We start from the raw sequence: 23,262 nt of genomic DNA, 5'->3' as shown, positions 1-23,262 counted from the left end.
GCAACTAGCAGGCCCTTTCAGATTTAGCACGGCTGAACCAGAGGTGGAAGATTCACATCCCTTCCCCTGGATGCCCAAGAGGGGATGCTCTTGTCCCACCAGAAGCACCTAGCCTCAAGCAAGCACAGTCTGCTAAAACCAGCACCAGCTAGAACCAGGCCCTTCTTGTCCAAAAGCTAAAATGAAGTTCTGGCACCCAGAGGGACAGGTAACCTGCCAGGCCCTCCCGCCCCAGCGCTGGGGCCAGCAGCAATTAGAAAGGACTGACAGGCATGATAACGAGGCATGGGAAGCATCAGCCCACGCACCGATTGCCAAGATGTCTTTATTCGCATTCTCCCTCCTAATGAGGAGCTCGGGCTCTCTCTCTCTGGCCCTGCCTGCATTTCAAGTACAAACTTGCTCCTGAGACAGCACCTGCAGTGCCGTCTAACCAGGCTGGCACAATGCAGGCAGTGATTCCCTGCCGCGGAGAACCCTGCCCGGCATCTGCAGACAACGTCCCTAGCAACAGCTGCAGATCTGAGGGGTCCCATTAGCTGTGAGACAGCTTTGCAGAGTAAGGCATGCAGAACAGGACCTTTCCAAGACAGGGCTTTGTGCAAATGCCAGAGAAATGCAGCCACTTCTAACTGAGGGCTGCTGGCGATTAGCAAGAGAACTAATTGCCAATTAAAAGATTTTAAATGTCCTCAGTCAGGCTCCGAAAATAACTTTGTAAAAGATGTAGAGCTGCATATCTGTTTCATTGCAGTCTTCAGATCGAGTCTTGCCAACAGAGCAAAGATAATTAGCACCTAGATGCCCCTTCCCCATAACAGAACATTAGAATTCAATTTACAAACAGCCTCTAAAGGATGAGCAAGGAGTTAGATAGGTCTTTTACTATCTGAATATTATAGCGTATAACAAGTTCACTTGAACCTTTTAACTCCATTTTATAATCAACCGTAACATTTTTGACAGAAAAGTTTCTAACCATCAGAAAGACACGGTCAGCATGTCTGGAACGCCCTTATAATATCAGCGATTTGTCAACCCTTCATCAGCCAATATAAACAGAATTGTAGTATGCAAGGGTCCTCCTAATTGTGGGAGCCACAAATTCATGCCAGGGATCTGGAGACCCCCCTGAGCCAACACTTCGTCCACACACGGAAGTTATTCTGGAATAGGACGATGTGTGTCTTTGAAGTGGAAGGGCTAGTCCAGAGTAACCACATGTGCAGACAAGCCCTGGTAGCATGAATTGGAAGAAAGATGCCACCATCAGAACTGTGCTGACCATGGTTTGGAGCCAAAAGGTCGCTCTGGCCCCTGTCCTTTCTCTCCCGGGCTGTTAGCTCTCTGATGCTGCCAGCAGATGCTGGGGCTCATTCTGGCTCATTTTGCACCTGTTGGGGTCCAGCGGGAGCACTTTGTGCCTGTGGTTTTGCTAGTATATGAAGCAGAAAGGATTCAGAGTTAAACCCTTGTCCCATTGGAGCAGAGTTTTAGGACTGAGGTCGGCACTGGAGGTTGGCCTGAGAACATCCCACTCTCACTTTCTTGGGAGTCGGGGCAAAACCCCAAATGTCAACGAGTAAAGAACCGAGGCCACACGGGATAAAGTGACGTCACTTTCCCCAACAACGAGTGCCATATTCCCAGCAGCCAAACTCCATATGAGACATGGGCTCCCAGGACCCTTTCAGGAGAAATCCTGATCTACAGGTCTACACGGGAGCTCTGCAAGCAAAAGCCATCCTATAAAAGACCCAAAGACAACTGCTGTTCTCCAGGCCAGCGCAAGCCCAGATCACGACACCCGCTCACCGACTGGAAGTTTTGAAGCTCCACCAGGGTCTTCTTGTCCACAACGACCTGCCCTTTCAGCTTGCAGTGAAACGCTTCCTCCACCCGTTTGTGCGGCGAGATCTCCTCCAGGGACAGCAGCAGTGGGGGCAGTTGGCTGGGGTGAGCCGAGACTGCCAGAGATGCCCGCCGTTCGATGGCTTCTGAAAAGAAAAGAAATCGTATAGGCCACCATCTTGGACTTGAACTAAATCAACTAGATGGGAGTCATTTGTACACCAGCAGCCCACAGTAGTCAAATACAAGTGCAACGCCCCCACGGTGTTATCTATCAACTCCTTCCTTAAAGTGCTGCTTGGCCGTGATGCATCCCCAAAAAATTCACAATGGACAAAGAATGGGTGTGCTCAGACCACAGTCTCACATGAGGTCATTGTTTCTGTCTGTCTCTTTGTGTCCTGTAGTTGCCTGTCATCTTATACTTCAATTGCAAGCTATTTGGGGCAACAACCACCAGTTTGTTCGGTGTCTGCTCAGTGTCTAGGACAGTAGGCTTCCAGTCCCATGACTGACTCTCCTAGGCACTACTGTAAGACAAATAATGACTAATAAAAGACCACACGCATCCCTAATCAAGCCGGTCTGAGTAGACCAAGCCCATTTTCTACTCCACCCTTCCCCTCCCACCGCTCCTCTGGAAAAAGAGCATTTCAGTTTAACAGATCCCACATTTTGGAAAGCTGCTCTCCACACGCTGTCTAACATCATCCTTCGCTTAACTCACTATAGCCAACAATCCTGATTTTAGCCCGTTTCACAGTAGGGTTCCCTACTCCCCCACCCCTGACAGTCCACTTCCTATGAATCTCAGCTTCCTTTTTTTCAATAATTCCTCCTAGGACAGAGGGAAAAAAAATTTTAACATGGTCCCCAGGTGCACCCCACAGGCTCAACATCCAGAAGATAAGCAAGCATCCCCCACTGACTCTTTCTACCCTTGTCTTAATTGTTAAGTCAATTAAGTCTCTTGATTTTGCAAGGCCAGATTCATGAGATGCATAGATGCTTGGGTCGGACCCCCATCGAGTCCGACATGGGATGTTGTCACTGGCAATCCTGTTAATGCCATTTTACTAAGCTCACCTGCACCTGAAGCCACATTTCCCTCTAATATCATGGGTGGGAAGGAAGGAGAAGATTAACGCACTTAGGCCCAGAGCCTGGAAATTTCTGGCCTGCCAGCTGATCTCCACAAACCCAGAGCCCCACTGGCTTTGTGAACTCAAGTCAGTGGGATTTAAGGACATACAACATAAGCACTTTGCTGCACTGTAATGAAGGTGCTCCTGCCATGAAACTTGGCCGTAGGTGCCATATCTGAGAAGGATGTGGGGAGAAGTGTAGCTCCAAGAGTTTTTACCTTTTAATATCTCCTTAAACTCCTGCATCAGGACTTCCCGGGTGATTTCAGCTCCCGGTGCACCTGGAGGTCCCTGGGGTCCTGGTGGTCCTGGGGGTCCAACAAGGCCACGCTGGGGAAGGAGCCAAAAGAAAACAGTGAGAATCAGACCCCATCGTCTGCACTGATGGCCATCTTGAACAAAGTGAGTTAGGCGCAACTCAGGAGAACATCAATGGGGGAACACAGAGGCAGGGCAGGAAGGTGAAATACCTACTGTGTACTCCTAGAAATGGTCACCATGTGTGACTTGGGCCCTAAACTGATTATTAGCCTTTAAGAAGCTTAGAACTTGGTTTAACCGAAGACACCTTTGTACTTTAGTATTATCAGTTAAGGAGAAAAACTCAATAGAAGAAATGGCTGCTTTTTTCAATATTTGTCAACAGCAGTAGAATCTAAAAACACCCACTTTATTAGACAGCCTTTATGCACAAGCACGCACCGCTTCATACATGCACACGTACCTCATTCTCCATTTATATAGCACATTTTCTCACAAAGTTTCCTCAGATGCTTTACAAACTATATATGCACACAGCACAGCAAAAAATGCAGCCCTCCCTGGGGTGGGAAGGCACTGAGGCACCCACAAAGCACCTTCTGCAATACCAACAGGAGAGAAAAGTGTCGCCCGGGACATAGATATTCAGTAGCTGGCATCACAGTCTAGTGGTAACCTACTAATTTCTTGTCTTTCCCTTTGCATCTCCTTTTGGAGGTGTTGCCATCATCCGGGCGGTGTACGAATGAGATCCAGGTGCGCCGTGGATCTGTGATTCGAGGGTCCGGAGAGTCTAGAATCTAAAGAGAAACAAGAAGACAAAAGGGACGTCATTGCGTCTCTTTGGCCACGGGCAAGTATCCCAACCTTGGGTACAGAAGGCTGGTGCTCCCGGCTCTTGCCACTGTCTGGGCATCTCTCAGATGAACCTCTGCAGCAGAACGGATCTGAACCGGACCCCTCCATCCAAAACACACTGACCGCCGAGGGACACGCGCTTCGGAGATGGCAAGTTCCAGCACAGCCTCCAATGAAGATCAGTTGGGATTGGGATCCGGGGTGTGGAAGGGTAGTTTGTGTCACGTAAGGACATGGAGAGTGACTGTGGAGGTCAGAGCAGTCATCCTCTGTATAGGAAGACAGGGCTCTGAACTACAGGAATTAAACCCTATCTTGCAGGCCGCAGCCTGCGGCAGGCTTGGGTTGCTATGTTATTTAATAGTCAAGCACAAGCTTCTCCTGCTTCAACACAAAGACTACCACAAAGGGACAGAGTCGTGAGGTTCAATGGGTAGGGCAACTGGGCAAAGTCACATGGACCCGAGTGAGCATCTGTCCCAGAGAATGCTAGCGCTACAAGTTAAACATTATACTATCTAGTGCTTTCCTTTTGAGGCTGAGCCACTGCCCTTTGCATTTACCGGGCATTACATGGACAACAGTGGGTACTCTTTGCACCACTGGGAGCCAAGGTCTAAGCTAGAAACCTGTCCTTTTCCAAGTCATCAGCTGTTTCAGTGGGCCACACACCACCTGTTCTTTTATTCCTGGTCCCACATATCTCCTTGTCTTGGCTGCCCAACAGTCCAGCTTCAAAGGACAGTGGAGAAGAGCTGGGGTAAGGCCTAACATGCTGCCTAGTGGTCATATCCCTGTGCCGGGAAGTCAGAGACACAAGTTCAAATGCTGTCTGCATGAAGGTTTTCCACAAACCCAAATCTCCTGCTTCCTGGGCAGCTGTCCTAACCATGCAGCTGCTGCAGCTCATACGTCCACATCACACGGATAATAGAAGTCAAGCTGCACCAGGCCAAAAAGGCCACTTGTACATATTGATCATTTCCATAACTAAATGAAAGCTAACAAATGTTGGACCCAAGTGTTGATACCTTCAGTGCCTACCACAGTGTGGTCCTGGCTATCACTGGAGTTGCAGCGTGCCACCGTGATATAAATATGAGCAGCATGTCTATGCCCCTTCTGTGCTATGCTCAGGTGCACAACCAGGGAAACACTTCGCATGCACTATGCTGTCTTCCTGGCCACCAGTTGTGCCCAAACAGTTCACTCGTGCCTACAGGTCTCCCCTAAGCAAAGGTTGCTTAACTGAGCAGTAGTATCTATATGGAAATATCTATTGTGGTACACACATGCTCAAACATAGGCATGCTGGCATGCACAAACACATCCATCTATATGTCTTACATGCATGTGTGCATGCACATGCACTTCATGCTTCTGCAGACACATGCAGACCACACATGCCAATCCCAAAGCAAGAGGTGCTACTGCTTCACTTGTAATCAAAGGGAAGTTTTACTGGACGAGACACAAGGAGGTCTCCTGAAACTTTCTAAAAAGCACCAGTATGGGCTAGGCTCAGCCACCTGCCAGGCAAACAGTCAGCTGAGATCTATAAAAAGCCCAAAGGTTACGGCTGGAGTGAGCGACTTGACCTGCATTTCTACTGGAGTTGTACAAGCCCATTTGTTTTGCTTAACCGCACTGAGCCAAAGATGGCCTTGATGCATTGAAGGCAGAGAGAAAACAACCGTGCAGAGCAGGGACAGCACACAGCCAGCTGTGCCGCTTCGCCCTCCTTGTTAGGCTGGGAAACTGCAGCAGCGAGAAGATCATGGAGGTCAGAAATATGCAAACAGTTTGCAGTTTCCACCTGGTGATCAAGCAGAATATTTGTGGCTTCACCTGCCTGACAAGTTAACACATTCATGGGAAACCTCTGCTACTGTCCCCCACCGACAACCACCCTGCTCACCCACCTGCATTCCTTCAGGAGTGAAAAGGCTGGATTCAAAGAGATACCATGAGACTGACAGCTTGACCATGAGATGACTAGGGCCTGAAATGTCTTCCAAGTTTTAAGTGTCAGGTACATGTATGCATCGCTGTCATGGAGAAACCTTCCTGTTCTGGCAGGATCTATACCTTTGCAGTAAGCAGCTGGCATTTGATTATCCAGTGCTGTTCCAGCTCCCTGCTTCCCCCCTGCTATTTATAACTGTGCAAAAGGAGCGTGTGGTTGGCGTAATAATGTTACCATGCTTGTCAGCAGCATTGTTCAGGCACCTGGCTTGGGATTAATATCAATGCAAGAAGCAAAGAAAAGAGGGTAAGGCTATCAGTTCAGTCTGATTTCCTTTAACAGGATGACTACCAGTAAGACTGCCATCCATCAGCTTTGCCAACATGAATTTTCTCAGAACCACTGTAAGCAGGATTTGTTATCCCCAGATGGGGAAAATGAGGTTTGCATCATACACTTCATTCTCTTTTTACATTGTGCACAGGTGTGCGCGTGCACACATGCACACACTTATGGGGAGAGGTAGAACACCAGTTCAAAAAAGGAGCTAAGACAATGCCATGGACATGTGAATGGGTATATCTCCTATGCACTGCTTGTCTGGGCGCTCCCCTGAGATTTTGTCTCAACGTCCTTCCCCTCCCTAATAGGACAGACTCTAACATGGCTTTGGAAGTGCTGTATTAGCTTGCCTGGACTTGAATATGCAAGGGGGATGGTGAATTAGAGCCAGGACTTCACTATGAGCCAGGCTGTGACCATACCACATTGCACTAGAAGAGTTGTGGACATAAGGCTCCTGGGCTGCTGGACAATGATGCTCTAACTACATATATATACAGTGAACCTACTGAGAAGGTGCTCAGCTATCTTCTCATTGCAAGATCTGGCATACCATGGTTGGCTGTACGGCGGGTGATGGGAGGTGGAAACTAGGCCATGGATTTGATCCCCTTATATAGATTCCATTAGCCCATGTCATTAATTAAAAGAACAACAAAAACTACAAATCAAACACCTGCCAGGGAAAGACCCAAGAGAGGCAGCCATGGAGAAGGCAGTCCTTCTGTATGGGCACACAATAGATGCACCTTGGGAAGTGTAAACTCCTTGTCATGACCTAAGAGGATTTATCTTGAATACACCTGAACCCAGTTAAACCATCTACTGCCAGTCCCACTTCTGGATCTCATTAAGGCCATCCAGAATGCATAGCTTTTTTCTGGAGGGTTTTACAATTTGGATCCGTGCTGTACTGGAAGCTGGATTAATAGTCCCAAATTCATCTCAGAAAGGCTTTCAGCCACAGCCCTCAGATCATCACACCTGCTGGCTGTTGTTCATCTGAGCTGGGACTGAAGTTTCAGCTCCAAGGAGAAGGGTAAGCCCCGTGGGCCCTTTTGTCATCGGCTATCTGCCCCGTCAAGGCCAACTGAGTGTCAGCCATCGAGGTACCAATCCATTCACACAGCCGGCTGCAAAATTCCCATTGCAGGGAGGAGAAGAAAACACGAGTCCTTCTCCAACTCGAATCGTCTCTGCCCTCGTCAGAATGAACTGTCAAGCCCAGAGCTTAATGAATCATGCCTCAAAATTTAGACTCATTACTGAAAGAGCTGGGGAGAGGAAATACTAGAATGAACACATCAAGTCTGAAAAAATGCCTATTGTCAAGCCTTGGAAATCATCCAAGGAGCATGTGGTTTTGCTTCCCCAAGCAAGGTGGGGCGGGTATGGATTGAGACATTCAAACAGGAAGCCAGTAAAACACAGCAGTGAATTTAATAGGTATTTGACAAGATTCCTAGACCACTAAAAGTCCATTTGAGTTGGAAACCAGTGAGCAACAATTTATGTAGCAGCAGGTCAGACAAACTCACGTGGCTCAGGAAGGATACAAAATGAAAACTGGGAAAAGCAGGGAGAGGAAAAGGAGCCGTTACTGATCATTCAAAGTTTAAGCATTCTGCTTTAAAAATCTCTCTTTAGTCTCCATCTGCTAAGCACTGCGTACATGTGCCATGCTATACATATGCAGTACTGCCACTGCTCAAAAAGTGCCAGCTTTACCCAAGGAATCAGGACTCGTGGTAGAGGTGATATCTTTTATTAGACCAACTAGATTTTTGCAAAAAAAAAATCTTTAGTTGCAAGCTTTTAGGCACAAACATCCTTCTTCAGGCATCGGAGAAAAGGTTGTAAAAGTTCTCCTGGATAAAAACGAAAGGTCATATTTCAGAGGAAAGTTGAACAAATAGATACAGTCACCTTGGTAGTGGCAGTGTTCTTGCTCCACCAGGGAAAAAGCCAGACAACGACACAGTGGCCAGATGTTGCCAAATGCAACTATGCAGTGGCTAGCTAAAGCAATTAGCTGGGCGTTGATCACCCTGTGCACTATTTTAATTATATTGTATGCAACTGCCCAACATGCATAGGGCACCTTCAGCAGTCCGAAGTATCCAAAACACTTTGTCAACTCCATGCATTTATAGAGAGTTGATTCACAATTAGAAAGCAGTCATGGCTGAGGTAGAAAAAGGCAGGTAACTGGAAGACAAGCCACAGCACAGCAGCAGCAGAGGATGGAGGCAAAGGCTGGGAGTTTTTGGCCAAGGATACCAAGGCAAACCTTTTCTTTTGCATCCACCTTAAAAAGAGAAGACCACAGCTTGCACGATCTTTGCTTGCAAGATGTGTGCAGAGCCAAAGTGGTCTGGAGCCAAATTATCTCCCTCAGAAGTCTGAGAGAGCCTGATGGACGTCCAGATTGCAGTTAGAAAGAATGGCAGCGTTTCCGACCTGATGCACAGCCCAAAAAACCCACCCTCTCTGGCACAAGTCCAGGCACACGAACACAGGGCAATGCAGCAATACATTGATTACAGATAGATATGACCACAACTATTTTATTTCAGCAGCATGAGTCAATAGATGGTTTTCAAATGGATAGACAGCAAGCAATCCAAAGTGTTCTCTGCATCTGGCAGCGTGGCGGGGGGGTGTTAAATTTGAGTCTCAGAAAACTTGAAGTTAATCTCAGGTGATTTTCTGTTCAGGCATGACTCACGGGCAGAATTCACTCCCCAGAATTGCTCTATCCAGGCAGCCCCTTCCCTCCAGGTAACTGGTATCTACAGAATAAGCCAGCATGAGGGTATCCCAAATAATTTTTCCAAATTGTTGATACATTCCACTATAATTAAGTAATTAGTGTCAGAATTACGGCTGTCAGGTACACTCCCTTAATAGCTCAGATTCAGCAAACATCTCTAAAACAAGAGCAAAGGGTAACATCTCACAGGAACTCAAAAAAAATTAAAAAAAAATTAAAAAACTAAGCCGCTGTTTCTGTTCAGAAATATCCCTGAGCAGAGTTTGATTTTTGTAACTTGGTCTGCAGTCAGCTGCAGGCTGCATTTTAGCCTAAGTGGTCTTAGTAACTTATTTATTTCAGCTCTGTCTTTGACTCTTTGGTAGTCTTTATTCATGGTGGCTTGCAGTCTCCAAGTAGCCCAAGAAATTCAGATACCAAAATGCCAAAAATGAGAATTGGACAGTCAAGTTTCTTTGGCTCTTGTGAAAATAGGATGAAGGACATTAAAGAGGTGGCCTCTGGAAGGCTTCGGATGCAAGTCCTTTTCACCGGCAGCTGCTGGCGTAAACACGTCTATGAAAATCGAGGTGAACAAAAACCCCGGAGGGGTCAAGCTGCAAAGGTACGAGGCAGATCCTGCCCAAAGTTTGGAGCAGCATTTGCAACAGAACGTGTGGTTCAGCTTCTTCTGAGCACAGAGGTCAAAAATCTGCATTTAACTTTCAGGAAAAAGCAAAAAGGTTCAGAGCTGAGATTTCAGGTTGTGTTTTGTTCTCATCCCTGACACTGAGCAAAGGCGCACTTTACCCTAAGTCATGCTCTGCTATCTTGTATGCATGAATTTTCTGGGAGCTTAAGTCTCCCTATTAATGAACTGGCAGGTGTCTTCATACAGCTTGGCCGAGCCAAGCAGGTGCTGTTCTCCCGCAGAAGGAAGTGAGGTTGGAGGGTCTGCGGTAAAGCCACAGTGCAGCTCGCAAAGCAGGTGGAAATGATCCCAGGTGGAGCAGGGAATAAAGCAAGAGAACAACTGGATTCCAGAGGAGAGGAAAGCAAAATGCCTTGGGCCCCAGTGGAAACAGCTGGCTCACACGGGAGGACTCAGCAATGTTGCCCAGTGGGCTGCACAAAGAAATAGGCTCAGAACCTAATGAGCTGGGCAAAGGAGTCAGGGCCCGATTCAAAGGCTCCCTTTGGTTTCATTGGGCTGTGAAATGGGCATACAGCCCTCTCCCTGCTTAAATAATTGGGAAGCAGGCAGGCTGGGGGCTAGAGCCAGCAGAGCCCTGGGCAGAGCTGACCTATTTAGTGTGAAGATGGCTCCCTTTGCAGCAGCCAAGGCTCAGCTTGGTAGAAGCAAACCAAAAAGAAAAGAAAAAAAGTGGCACATCCCTGCAAAATAAAGGACAAAGAAATCCTCTTGCAGCTCAATACAATCGCTCCTGTGGCTTCCTTAAATTACAAATCCCTCTGCAAGGCAGCCATGGCTCTCCCCAATCTCTCCAGAGCAAGCATGATTGACGGTTAAAATGAATGTTCCATCCTTGTGGTATTATTATTTAATTACTATGGCATGCACAAGCAATCCCAGGAATAAGCATGCAAGCCTCTCTATTTTTCTTGGCAGAGGCAGGCTCCAGCAGCACAGCGTGCTTGCAGCCAACTCAGGTATCGCCAGGACTGAGCGCAGTCCCAGGCACCCGGCACAGCCGGAGATGGGTCCCCTCCATCGGCGTTTGCTGTTCCTTAGTGCGGAGGTCCCCGGTTGGAGTGGGTAGGAGTTTTTTGTGTCGACTGATGAGACCAGGCTTGGGTTCGCGGACCTGATCCAAAGGCCACTGACATCAGTCTGGCTCTTTCCGTTGACTTTGAATGGATGTTAGAACTGGCATTTTAACATTGCCTTCAAGCCCAAGCATTTCTGCTCGCGCATAAGAGTCAGCTTGCAACACTGACAAGAAGCTCCAGCCCCAGAACGTCTCTAATGGCAGATAAGAAACTGGCTGGGCTGTAATTGAGCTGTTGAGCGCAGACAGACCTTGTGGTTCCCTCTGGCTCCCCAGCTCCCAGACGAACACAGCATGTGCTGCCCAGAGGCACCACAGAGGGTCTGGCCTGGACTCCCCTGTCATGCAATGAACTGCTGATATTACTGTCGTATCAAACAGAAGAGTCTGGAGCCTGAGAAATGTTTGAACTCTTCTGAAGTTCAAGGGTGCGGGATCTGAGAGTGGGTTCAAGCCCATCTCACTCTCGAACCAAAAAGTTGCCGGCCAACGTAGGGCTGGGCTGAGCGAAATGAGAAATGAAGAAAACCAGCGTTGCATTCATTAGACTTTCGCAAATGAGGCTTAAAACGTTTTCCCTCCTGATCATCTCCAGCACCAGTAGTAGCACAAGTGAGGATTTGGGGAGGCAGAGCAAGAGATTTTGCATTGAGACAGTGCCCCTTCAGCTTTCTCCAATAAACTTGCGCGTCTCTGAGACGTTGCTACGATGCACATGGGCCTAACTGCATCTGTTCTTTGGCTCCTATTTATGACATCCTGAGCTTTGCTCTGTGAGTCCCCACATCACTGGACACTTGTTATTTTGCATCATCACTCTTATACTAAATTGGAGAATGTTTAACAAATTTTCTTTTTTTTTTTACTAATTTTTGACTAGACGCAAATTGGAGCCAATCATCATTCTCTCACTTGCACTCAGTTCTGCAGCAGCCCAGCAATGGACATCCATAGTGTGGCTCCTAATTTACACCAGACAGCATCAGCAGCCCCAATATATAATTAGTAACAAATGACTAACTCCGGTAACATATTTTGCTTGGAACCAGTTAAAAATGACATGTCACTCTTTTTTTAGCATGGAATATCCCTTCTCAGCTACTAATAACTCATGGTTACACACACACTTGGTTATTAATGAGATGTAAAACCAAGGTCCTGACCACTTGTATTTTTTAGGATCTCCTGGGAGATGTCACTAGAGAGGAGGTGTTAAGCCTTGTGTCCTAGCCAAATCCTAACTGGAATTTCTGTTGAAAACCTGCTAATGCCTTGCACCGGAAGAATTACTCTTCACTTTCCAATTTAAATACCCTTGGGTAGCTCAGAAGGATGCCCTGACTCCAGTAGGCCTTCACCTCCACACTGAATCCCTCTGAAATCACTGGGGCGCCTCACTTTTTTCAGGGTGGAAAGGAGATAGCAGAAGTGATCTCTGGGGATAGATAGCTGCACTGCAGTGGCAAGTGATGCGATCCCATCCCGGACAGAAAAGCCACACTCGGAGAAAGGGACTAGTAGACGACACGCATAAAATGACACGGCACAGTCCAAGCAGCAGTCATCTGGAAAATAAATGCACCATGTGAATTCAAGAAAATCTTCTAAACTGCTTGCAGACCAAGAGACTACATTCACTGAATTGTCGTTTAGTCTTTATGAATTATTAGCTGATGTCTGATGAAGACACTGCTATTCCAGGCTGACCATGAAGGGGTGATATGAAACACATATCCTCTCCTTTCTCAGGACAGCAGCTCTGGAATGGATAGTATTTGGCAAAAAGATGCAGAAGACCGAACAGTAAATGGTGGGCCATATGCACTTGTGGTGGTTGGGTCTATGAAAGCCCAACTGGGGTTTTGTCATAAAAAGACTCCTCCAGGTTCTCGTTCTCAACTGATTAACACGTATCTATGGCACCAGAAGAGATTTGTGTCCTTGGGATGGGTCGGAGCATTTTGTGCTTCTCAGATGAACTTCCAATTGAAGAAGAAGCAGGAAAAAAAATACACGCTCAGATCCTTGCATTAAAGTAAAGCCCTTAACTGAGCTGGGAGATTGTAGGGAAGGAGGGAGAAACGTGGGGTGGGGGGGAGATGAGAGAAGGATTAATTGCTTGGCAATAGGATCAAGCACATTAATCCTCTTCTGGCTGCCAACTCAAATCTAGCCCAGATCAACACTGATCAAAAAGTTATTGTTCAATGCCTGTTTAGACATCATCAGGTTAGTTTCCCTGGCAGACAAATGCATGCTGCTGACTCCTCCTGGGTGTAACACCCTACCTTTGAATGGATCATTGGCAGCAAGGAATGGACCCGAGATCTCTGTTGCTTGAGGCACAGGCCTCATCTACCTGAGCTAAGACAACCAACTCCACGAACCAAACATACAGCAGGAACATCAGCCCCTATCTACAAGTCAGCCATCATCAGCAAGGGTCAAAGCACGATGTCAAGGGGTTATGTGGCAAACTCAGCAATGAACCAAAGGACTGAGTAAGATGCAGAGGTCAAATGCCCGTCCAGTTGATGGAAGAGGTCCCTGCAGACCAGGCTTGGAGGATGCAGACCTGAGACTGTTCTGTGATTAAAGCTCATGACAGGTGTCAAACTGACAGTCGTGGAAACTTGCCTCTTCTGTGTCTCAACAGAAGATTATTTATCAACCCAGAATCACTTTGTAGCTGAAAACATTTGATTCATTTTGCATGAAAGGAAATATTCAAGAGGAAAAAAAGGGAAGTAAATCATCACTCCCATGCACACCAAGTTGCCCCACTCTCTTGAGATGAACAGACAAACAACAAGGATGGACTTGGCTCACAATGAGCACTGAGGTTAACACGGTTATTCTCCAGCCCTTTTGATCCCCCAAGGCTGTGCTCAGAAAGGGAAAAGCAGCAGTGCATGCGGAGGATGTGGGAACCAAACCATAATTGTAGACAAGTGTCCCAGAACCTCAACATCAATTTATCCTGTCCTTGTCTTGGAACATCCATGTTTGTACCAAAGATGAGGACCCTCTTCATGTGCTGGAAAAGCCAGCTGCTTTAAAAGTGATGCAATGAGAGGAAAATATTGGAGGTATGATGCATAGTATTTCCTTAAAGATAACAGGAGATTGAAACCTCAGCGGCTCTGTTTTTCTCAGAGGCCCTACCAGGTAGCTCCTACATTGCTCACATCAGCAGGAGCTCACTCAGCCCCTGTTTGAAAGGGTAGAAGTGCGTCCTTCCTATGTGAAAAATTGCTGATCCTTGTGATTTCATAAGCCTACCCATTCTCCACTTGGTCGCTGAGCTTTTAAGGGTTGACAAAGCCTTAATTTGTATTGCAAAAGGCTGGAAGAATTGAAGGAAAGGTTTTTAAGATATATAAATCAGCAAATCTAACTCCATCTTTGTGAGAGCCATTCTAGCCAGTGATTAAGCTAAATGGGTAAGATCTGAAAGCACAAGTTTCTGATTTCCGTCCCCCTGCATGAGATGTAGATGTCATCATCATCATCATCAAGAATAGCTAGAAGGATAACTGAAGAGAAAATTATTTCAATATATTGAATGACCTAATAGAAAAAAATCCTGCAGTCTTTCACACCACAGCCCGATCTCCTCTTCCCTCCAATTGGCTAAGGAGGGCCGTTGCCTTTTCAAACCGTGTCAGTTACTATTCGTTGTATGATACGAATTACGGGTAATGTACAAACCACTAATTTCTGGCTACTCCGCTGCCACATCTGGTATTTTATTAGACATTTAAGCAGTTTTCTTTCAACACTCAGTTGCTCTAGACCAAAAGGAAGCACAAGGGGCTTGTTTCTTCATTTTGATGTAGTCTAGTGAGTGGGAGGGAGATGCGGGCAATCTCCGCACTTTCATGGCTGAGAGGAGAAGAAGAGGGGGCAGCATATATGTAAATCCTCCATTAAAAGTAACATCTCCTTTGTGATCAACCACTCCCAGGCAACCATCAGACCACATAGGCAGATTTGAATGAAAGCATTGGTGATTTAACCCTATTTTAAAAATATTTTAATCTAACAGACACTTACTTCTAACCACACCAAGCTGCCCATGCATAAAAATAGATAAAATTGTGCTTGGCTGCTGAATTCACACTCATTAACTTAAACACATTTCATTCAGTAAGAGGTGGACATACTTATCTCTACCACACTGTAGAGCTTGCAAAGCAGTTTGCAGCCTCAAGATCAGGTATAAACCCCACAGCGATGTAAAACCACGCATTCAGAATATGATAGGGTCAATGACACAAGTGGACACATAAAATTGAGTTAATCTGTTGCCTTGGGATTTCTCAAAGGAGACCTTAAAAACTCCAGCCCTTTATTGGGCCCATGGCAACTTAATTGCCTTCCTTGCGGTGCTTGACCAAAGTGCTTGTTGTGGTGTACACTGTTCAAAGGCCGTTGTCCACCCCAGAGACAGTTGCAGCTCCATGGTGCTGTACGTTTATAATTTGGATAAAACCCCTTGGCTTGAAAAGTGCTATATAAATATAAAATACAACACACACTCATCCATGGCCTGTCATCCGTGATATCTTTAGAAGCATTCCTAGAAAAATCAGCTCAAGATGCAAAATTTGGAACTGGATCTCAAACATCCCCAGCACTCAAAAGTGTTTGTGTCTAGAGTTGGGTTGATCCCACCCCCCCCTTTACTTGATAGAAACTCTTTTCACTGGACTATTAGCCTCTCTGAGTAGCCAAACGTTTGCTGTGCATTTTGCAAGGTAAAGCAACTCAATGTGGGGGAAGCTGCAGCTTCTGAAGTATGTTATTTTATACATCCACTGCCCTCAAACAGCAAAGCGGCTTCTAGCAATAATATGTCCATTTAAACCTGGACTAGATTTTTTTTCCCCCGCTGGCATTGAAATAAGGACAGGTGCCAATGAGGGCCAGATGCATTGCTCACTGGGCCACATTCGTTCCTAGATGGACTGCAGCAGCTACGCCTGGGATGGATTTGGCTCAGTGTGCATAAGGAGAATGAAATGCTTAAAGAGGCAACAGGGAGAAGGGACTGAGATCAGAAGCCGGAGCCCCTCAAGAATGTGCCCAGTAACACAGCCTGTCATGACAAAGCCCACAAACAGCACAAGGTTAACAGAAGAGATGCTGCCTACGCTCCCCTTAATGACCATTTAAGAGCAGCCGCCAGCTTTTTAATATAGAGGACAGATTCCCAGACTTGCCCAACCTTAACCAATTACTCTCACAATGGCTTTGAATAGGAGATTGAGAATGTCAGCCCAATTGTTCTAATTTGCCTTCCCGGCCGTGCCCCAATTTTTGACAGGTTTGTTCCTCCATTGCTATAGCGACTGCCGTCCCCAATGCCCATGATCAAAGGCATTGCATTTTAGAGGTCATCTACATTTGAAATAAGGGACATTTTCGTGTGTGAGAAACGGCCAAAAAGGGACTGTGCGATGGAGGAGGTTACTCATCCTGTCTCGCTGCGGCACTCAGTCCTCTTTCATTCTTTCCAGCTTGTCATCCCAGCAGCAACTTATAAATTTGCTCCCCCCTCCCCATCCCAGATGCACACAATGGGAGTCTTCAGTGGCTTCATTTTAAAGGGCTCCAGACAACTGCTCTGCAGCTTTTTGCAAACTTCAGGCTGTGACGATTCTCCCTGATGCCAGACTAGAGAGATCCTACCCTGAAGAGTTCACTTGCTACACCTGGTAAAAGAGCACAAGCAGGCACTGACATACGTCACACATGCTCTTCCCCCTGCTACAGATCACATCTCTCCGCTAGGTTTTTTTCTGGCCAGTAATTCCCAACACATGCAGCCATTGGTGCAGAAAAGATTTAGGCATACTCAGGTGTTGATACCTCTGTATTGTCTAAGCCAGCTTTGACAGCGTGGTCCATAATCAACAGATGCGTGTGTGCAACAGACTCACTACTATTCCAGCATCATTACTGAAACCATGATACTTGCCTCAAGACTACACAGTCATATTTCCCTCATTAAGCTACCCCTCTTGGGGGGGGGGGCAAAAGTAATTTGCACACTTCCTAGTAAACAGGATGCTTTCATAGCTCAGACCCTGCAGGGATGGGCACGTGAATAAGAGCACATTATAAAGCAAGTCGTCATCACTGTCTATTGTATTCCAGTCATTTCTGGGGAAGCTTGGAGTCCCGCCAGAGCAAGAAGATTGTAACATCTCTCACTTGCAAGTGGAAGGGAATTTGTTAAGATGCCTGTTCAAAGGGGGGGGAGGGAAAAGTCTGACATTGCATTACAGCTAGAGACTATTGTACACAGTGCACTGACTACAGATAGGGTCACTATTCTCGTAGTTGAAGACATACCTTAGATTGCCCGTGCAGTTCTTCACTGTTGGACAGGGTGGCATTGAAGGGCTCTGTATACTGATTAGGTTCTTTCATTTTCTTCCTTTCTTTTTTGGCTGCCATCACTCTAAAAAGAGACAGCTGTTGGCAGAGTAATGCAGCCACGAATACCCAGATCCAGCTCCTCATTTTGAGGGGGGATGGCTGGCTGGATGAGAGGCGCAGAAAGAAGTAATAAATACAGACTTCTCTCTAAAAAGAAAAAGTATTGCTGCTGAAGGTGAGCCACTCTGGTAGGCGATGTCAAAGTATCAGCGTGCACCAACGCGCCTGTTTCTGCAGAGAACTCTCTTCAAGTTGGATGCATTGAAATGACATTGATAGGTCGGTTTGCAAACTCGGATCCACGGCAGCAGTTGAAGGAGGCAAAGGGGAAGGGAAGGAAGTCTGTTCAGCTCTTTAGGCTTTTCATCAATACAAGAGATCCTGGAAATTCCCCCTCCGCCCTGTCTTTAAATTTTACCCCCCGCCCTGACAAGTCTTCAGACTCGGTTGAAATTTGCTTGGCTACGAAGCCGAGAAAAAGTCCAGCGATTCAGGAGAAAGGTAGCTCAGGCCGGAGCTGGAAACCCATAAAGCCCATTTGGGGGCTCGTGGGTTTGTTGGTTTTCAGTGGGAGATTTCGCCCCGTGTCATTGAAACCCTGCCGCACAATTCAAAGGGTGACTCGATGGGCTCCATCCATCGCCCGCTCAGCGGTGGCCCCTCTTCGTCTACGAGAAGCTCCCGCCAGTTGTCTTTGCCTTCATAGATGCCGGAAGATGAAAACCCAAGACGGTTGTCACTGCTCGTCTCGCGGGGAAGCTGGAGGTGCTCAGTCTTTGGAGGAAAGAAACATCGTCTCTCGCACAATGCAAGGGAAAGCAAAGAAACGGCGAAGACGCCCAGGTCGCTAGGATCCAAGTTGTCCTAAGCCTAGCCCTATGCCTGGCAGGATGAGCACTCAGTCCCAGGGTTGTAAACAGCTGTCAGGGGATGTGGAGTCTTGTGCCTCTCTCATCCTAGTTCCTTGCCTCACCGTGCAAAAGTATTTCAGGTACTTTTCCCTTTCTCTCTCTAAGTGTTGATCATCTCTAATTTCTCCCCTTGCTCTGTTCTCTGGCTGCAAATTGGCAAAGCCCTCCTCAGCCTTTGCTCTACCTCAGCAAATAAGCACTTCTTTCCTGAAAGAGTTTCCATCAACTTGAAGAAAGAAAAAAAAAAAGGGGGAGGGATCATATTCTAATGAGCTGTCAAGCCTATTCTCTTCACATTCCTATTAGAGACTCACTGATAAGTGGACCTGGCCCTTGTACCAGAGAGATATTATAATCGGCACCCCCCAGCCCCATTCCCTACCACCTCCCTTTCATTTTCTCAGGGGAATTAGCACTTTTTAGGGAAGTTTGCAAATCTACACAGGAAAATGGGGCAACGTTAGAAGTACGTGGCTTGAAATAGGCACACAGCAACACGACACCCAGGGCTTGTCTTTTATTCTGCTTTGCTCTATGCAAAAAAATAATTAAAAATTTCTAGACAGCCTCAGATTCAGCGGGGGGCGAAGTTGGCTTGTTGTCATGTCCCGGGGGAAATCCTAAAAGCATTTAGCATAGGGCTTTTCATGCTCACCGACTCATGAGACAGGGAAAAACAGACTTGTTTTTATAGATGGGGAAACTGAGGCACAGAGAAGTGGAGGAGTGCAGCTCGGCACAGTGAGACAGCCACAACCTCTGATGAGCTCTGGGTCCCCCAACACCAATCCTCTCCTCTGCTCATTACACCAATGTGTTCCCAGGAATGAGTCCCCCCTACTTTTTTTTTTGATAACTTATCTCCCAAGCAATAAATACTTAGCGCGCCTGCAGCACAACCTATTAGCAGATCTTAGAGAATCATGCTGGGATAGGATCATTACTTCCATGTTTCCAATGAAAAAACCCAAGTATGGGCTGGTAAAACAACATCCCGGGTGGGGGGGAAAAAAAAAAGTAAGCATGAATCAATGGCAGAATCACAGAACCACATCTTGGGGGGAAAAGGGGAAAAGAAAAAAACAAAACAAAACTAGAGAAACTAAACAGTTAACAGCCCATCAAAACAGTTAACAACCCCCCCACCCCCAGCTCACATTCCATCACAACTATGTGGCAGTCTTTATTTCTTAATAATATTTAACTTTCTTTGGCGCCTTCTCATACTTAAGCCCCTTTTCAGGTTAGTTGTAGACAAGCCATGAATTTGTAAAAGTGCACTTGATGACACATTAATAGGACAATCTGTCATATTGCAGCTAAACAGCCCTGACAGATCCACACACCATGGCAAGAAATGACATTCTCGAGGCTGGAGTGGGGCGACGGCGTTTTTGTCTACTGGTGCAGACAGCCCGAGTCATGCAACATCCCCTTTCCCATCCGAAAAGCCCAATGCTGAGGCCGACGCAGAGCTTGCGGGGAAATCCCTTCCACCCTGCCAAATCACGGGCGGGCGTTACCCCAATGCAGCCAGAGACCCCTACACAATGGGCTCAGACTAGTGGGTCAGTGAAAAAGTTACAACTCCCATGGCCCCAAACTCAGCCTTTGGGAAAGGCATGCTCAGCATTGCATCTCCCAGCAAGGCCTATCCACACGGCATCGCTGCAGCCCAGCTGCTCCAAGATACTTGAGCCTTGCCCGACCATGGAGACAGGACAGCTTGTCGGTGTCCCTGTCACACCCAAAGCAGCACCATGCCAGCCTGAAACCAAAATAGCCCCTTGTGCACCATCTCACGCCTTCCATCCAAAGATCTCAAAGCACTTAAAGACAAAGCTTCAGCATACTCTGCAAGCTCGGCAGTATTAAAGTCAGGCTACGCTGGAAGAAAGCAACATCCAGAAGTCAAGCTAGCCACCCTTCGTTCCCTTGTCACTTATGGGATCAGAGCCAAGTGCCCTGGGCTCCCAGTGCCCAGCCATTCCTTTGTGGCACTTCAAAATGGCGAGGATTTGGAACAAGCCAAAGCAATATCGCACAATTGCAGATGCTGTAAAATACCATAGCCAAATCCCTGAGAGCTGGCAAGCAACAACGGGATATAAAGGGAACTGAATTGCTAGGCAAGGTAATTACTGACTTTGAGCCACAGAACCTAGCTGAGAGGGAGATTTGTTTTTTACCTGGATGTGATTCATATATAAACCTGCGGGGCTTGTGCTCTGACCACTACATCACACCCCTCGCCCACGCACCATGGAGTCCCAGAATAAGTCATGATCGCTGCGATTTACCTTGGCTTCCAAGACAAATCTTTATCTTGTCTGAGGACAGCAAGGATAGCAAGATCCAAATCTCAGGTGGTCTGCGGAGGGTTAGAGCCTCTCCAGCATTGCCCATTGCAGATTCAGGGAACGACACTTAGGCACCGGTGCCAAAGATCACGATTCCTGGATGCCAAGGCACTTGGGAACCCACAAGCGTTTATTTAGATCCACTGCTGCAACTGCCTGGCTGTGTTATTCTCTGAGGGCTGTGTGTCTGGTGGAACCCTAAACGATCAAGTCTTTGATTTACAGATGCCCATGTACCATTGCTTAAACCCAACCGCAATTCAGGTGGTTACCTATTCAAACCAGCTTCACAAAATAAATCCCAGACAGCTAGAAACAAATAGCAGCTTGCAATGGGAGGAGCGAGGAAGGCTTATGCTGCTCTCTTTGTGTTTTGCAACATACTTCAGCACAGCAGAGTATGCCAATAATATTTCAGGCTGTCTGCATGGAGCCCTTGTCTATATGTTCCTAACCACACCAAGCAGTTGGGAGTTTCCAGCAGTCTGGTTCAGTCGCACAATTGACACCTAGATGATGTTGCAGTGCCACCTTGCGACTGAGCACCACCACTCTAAGTGAACAATATCCCTTCTATGTCTCCAGGCAAGCTTTGGGCTTGTAATATTTGACATTACCATTCCTCGAGGGTTTCTCCCACAATTCCCCCGTCTTCTGAAGTGTTACAACAGTCTAAAAAAAACCCCCAGAAAACCACTGTCTGAAGTGCAGGACAAGAAGATGATCTCACCAGACAAAAGGATGCCAACTGGATCTTAATAAAGGGTCCCCGATTCCTTTCCCCGAAGTCTGAAACAAACAGAATCAGTTAGAACATTTTGAGCCGTTCCACCGAGCAACAGGGAAAGCCAAATTGCGATCGAGGGGTTTTTTTGGGTCTCAAGTAATTAAAAAACAAGCTGTTCAAAAATAAACCAATAAATAAAGGATTGTTGGCAGGGAATAAAGGGCCAAGGTTCTGACACCGCGTATTTTTTTGAGACTGAAAAATAGCCCTGTCCTTTCAGTTTACCAACTACGCCATAAAATTTCTGCCAGCTCAAGGTCAACATGCATGCTAAATACATGGTTGCATAGCAGGTAAGGTTAGCTCAGTGTGGAAATGTAACTTATTCTGGGTCCAGTCCAACTCCATTTGAGGCTTTTATATTAATTTCATTGAACCACTAAACAAATTGGAAGAATAGCACAATAGGGGTCAAGGGGGAGAGAAGGAAACTAGTTTTAATGTCCTGCCTAAATACACATATTTGCTCAGTAAACCATGATATTGCCAAATAAATCAGCCCCAATCACCTAAAGATCACACGTTCAAAAAAATGCTTTGAAAATTCTCTAGCAAATAGGACGTTTTAGCATCTAGTGCATGGCTTTTTTTTTTTGTATTCTGGCTTTCCCTTACAAATTGCTTTGTTATGGAAAAGTTACACCTAGATGCCAACAGGCAAAAGCAATTCAAAGGGGTAAAAGGCTACCTCCTGCCCCCCTGAAATGTACTGAAACAGATGGATTTCCCAGTGCGACCTGAGTTTTTAAGTTGTCCTTGGAAAAAGAAACAGCTCATAGCATGCTGGTTCCTTAACCTTTTGGGTTTCCTCCTCTATGCACCAAGTCAAGGTGACAAGTAGCCTTTCACATCTCCACCTTCTCTCTCCTGGGTCTTCTGGGTATGTGAAGTTTCCTGTATCATGTACTAGCTGGCACGGTTCACCAGTGCTCTCTACTGGCAAACCTTACAAGCCCTCGTATGTCAATGGAAAAAAAGAGTATTTCCTCCGATAGATTTGGCTGTGGAAGGTGCCTGTGGTTTTGATGAAGAATGAGAGGTCTATCTTTGTAAAACCATGACTTTTACATGGGTAGTTATACTCATTTCTTTATAAAAGTTTATGCAAAAGGGCCACGCTTCTCTTAATAGTACACAGATGCACTATTTTACCAATGTTGCCAATACAGAAAAGAAAGAAAAAAACCCGTAGGTTCTGGACCCTTGTTTGGGGCAATTTAAAACAATGATGGGTGCATCTAACTTTCTAAACAGTCAGGTTTAAAAGAGATCTCCTACTAAGGGTTCAATACGACGCACCTACACTGCTTTGCAGTCTTTCCAAGCCTAGTTTAGATCCAAGCGAAAATTAGAAACGCAGATATCCTGATTGTGAAGAAAATACTATTATATAATGGAAACTGGGGCACATGACTTGCATGGAGGTGCTCTCAATTCACTAGAGTAACAGAAAGAAGCCTCTGAATCTATTATTAGAAAAATGACAAAATCTAAAAACAGTGAAATGAAGCTGAGCAAGTAAATGACAGGATACTATTATCCTGTTTTACACTATGCCAAGTCCATCAGTCGAAATATCCATCTGCTTTTGGTTCAGAAGAGAATATCAGAATTATAATGTGTTTATCAGAGTGTAACGGTGATCGGGGGCTACTGAATTCAGAGTCTTAAACCTTTACCTCTCCCTGCCTCAAAGGAAATCAAATCAGGACGCACTCTTATTCATGAAGACAGTTGATGAAGGTTTCTACTCACTTCTCAGACCAAAAGGACAGAGGTATATTTGGTTGGG

General features: G+C 46.3%; 1 protein-coding gene across 3 annotated transcripts in view; it reads right to left on the bottom strand.

Annotated features, from left to right (window-relative positions):
* FAM132A (family with sequence similarity 132 member A) overlaps positions 1-18,556 on the bottom strand; it is a 35,470-nt gene extending 16,914 nt beyond the window's left edge. The window contains exons 1-4 of one of the 3 annotated variants that reach the window (XM_019541588.1): positions 17,326-18,556; positions 3,938-4,057; positions 3,215-3,326; positions 1,816-1,997 (exon numbers count right to left, since the gene is read on the bottom strand). In XM_019541588.1, coding sequence (XP_019397133.1) covers positions 1,816-1,997; positions 3,215-3,326; positions 3,938-4,057; positions 17,326-17,496 — 585 coding nt within the window. In that variant the 5' untranslated portion in view covers positions 17,497-18,556. The remainder of the gene's footprint in view (positions 1-1,815; positions 1,998-3,214; positions 3,327-3,937; positions 4,058-17,325) is intronic. The other 2 variants (XM_019541589.1, XM_019541590.1) reach the window with 2 other exon arrangements.
* Between the last annotated feature and the right edge of the window lie 4,706 nt (positions 18,557-23,262).

This window comes from Crocodylus porosus, unplaced genomic scaffold (genome assembly GCF_001723895.1).
Source record: "Crocodylus porosus isolate Cpor-Errol unplaced genomic scaffold, CroPor_comp1, whole genome shotgun sequence".
NCBI lineage: Eukaryota > Metazoa > Chordata > Crocodylia > Crocodylidae > Crocodylus > Crocodylus porosus.
The sequence above is the reverse complement of the archived record's forward strand: the minus strand, read 5'-3'. Positions and strand labels throughout refer to the sequence as shown.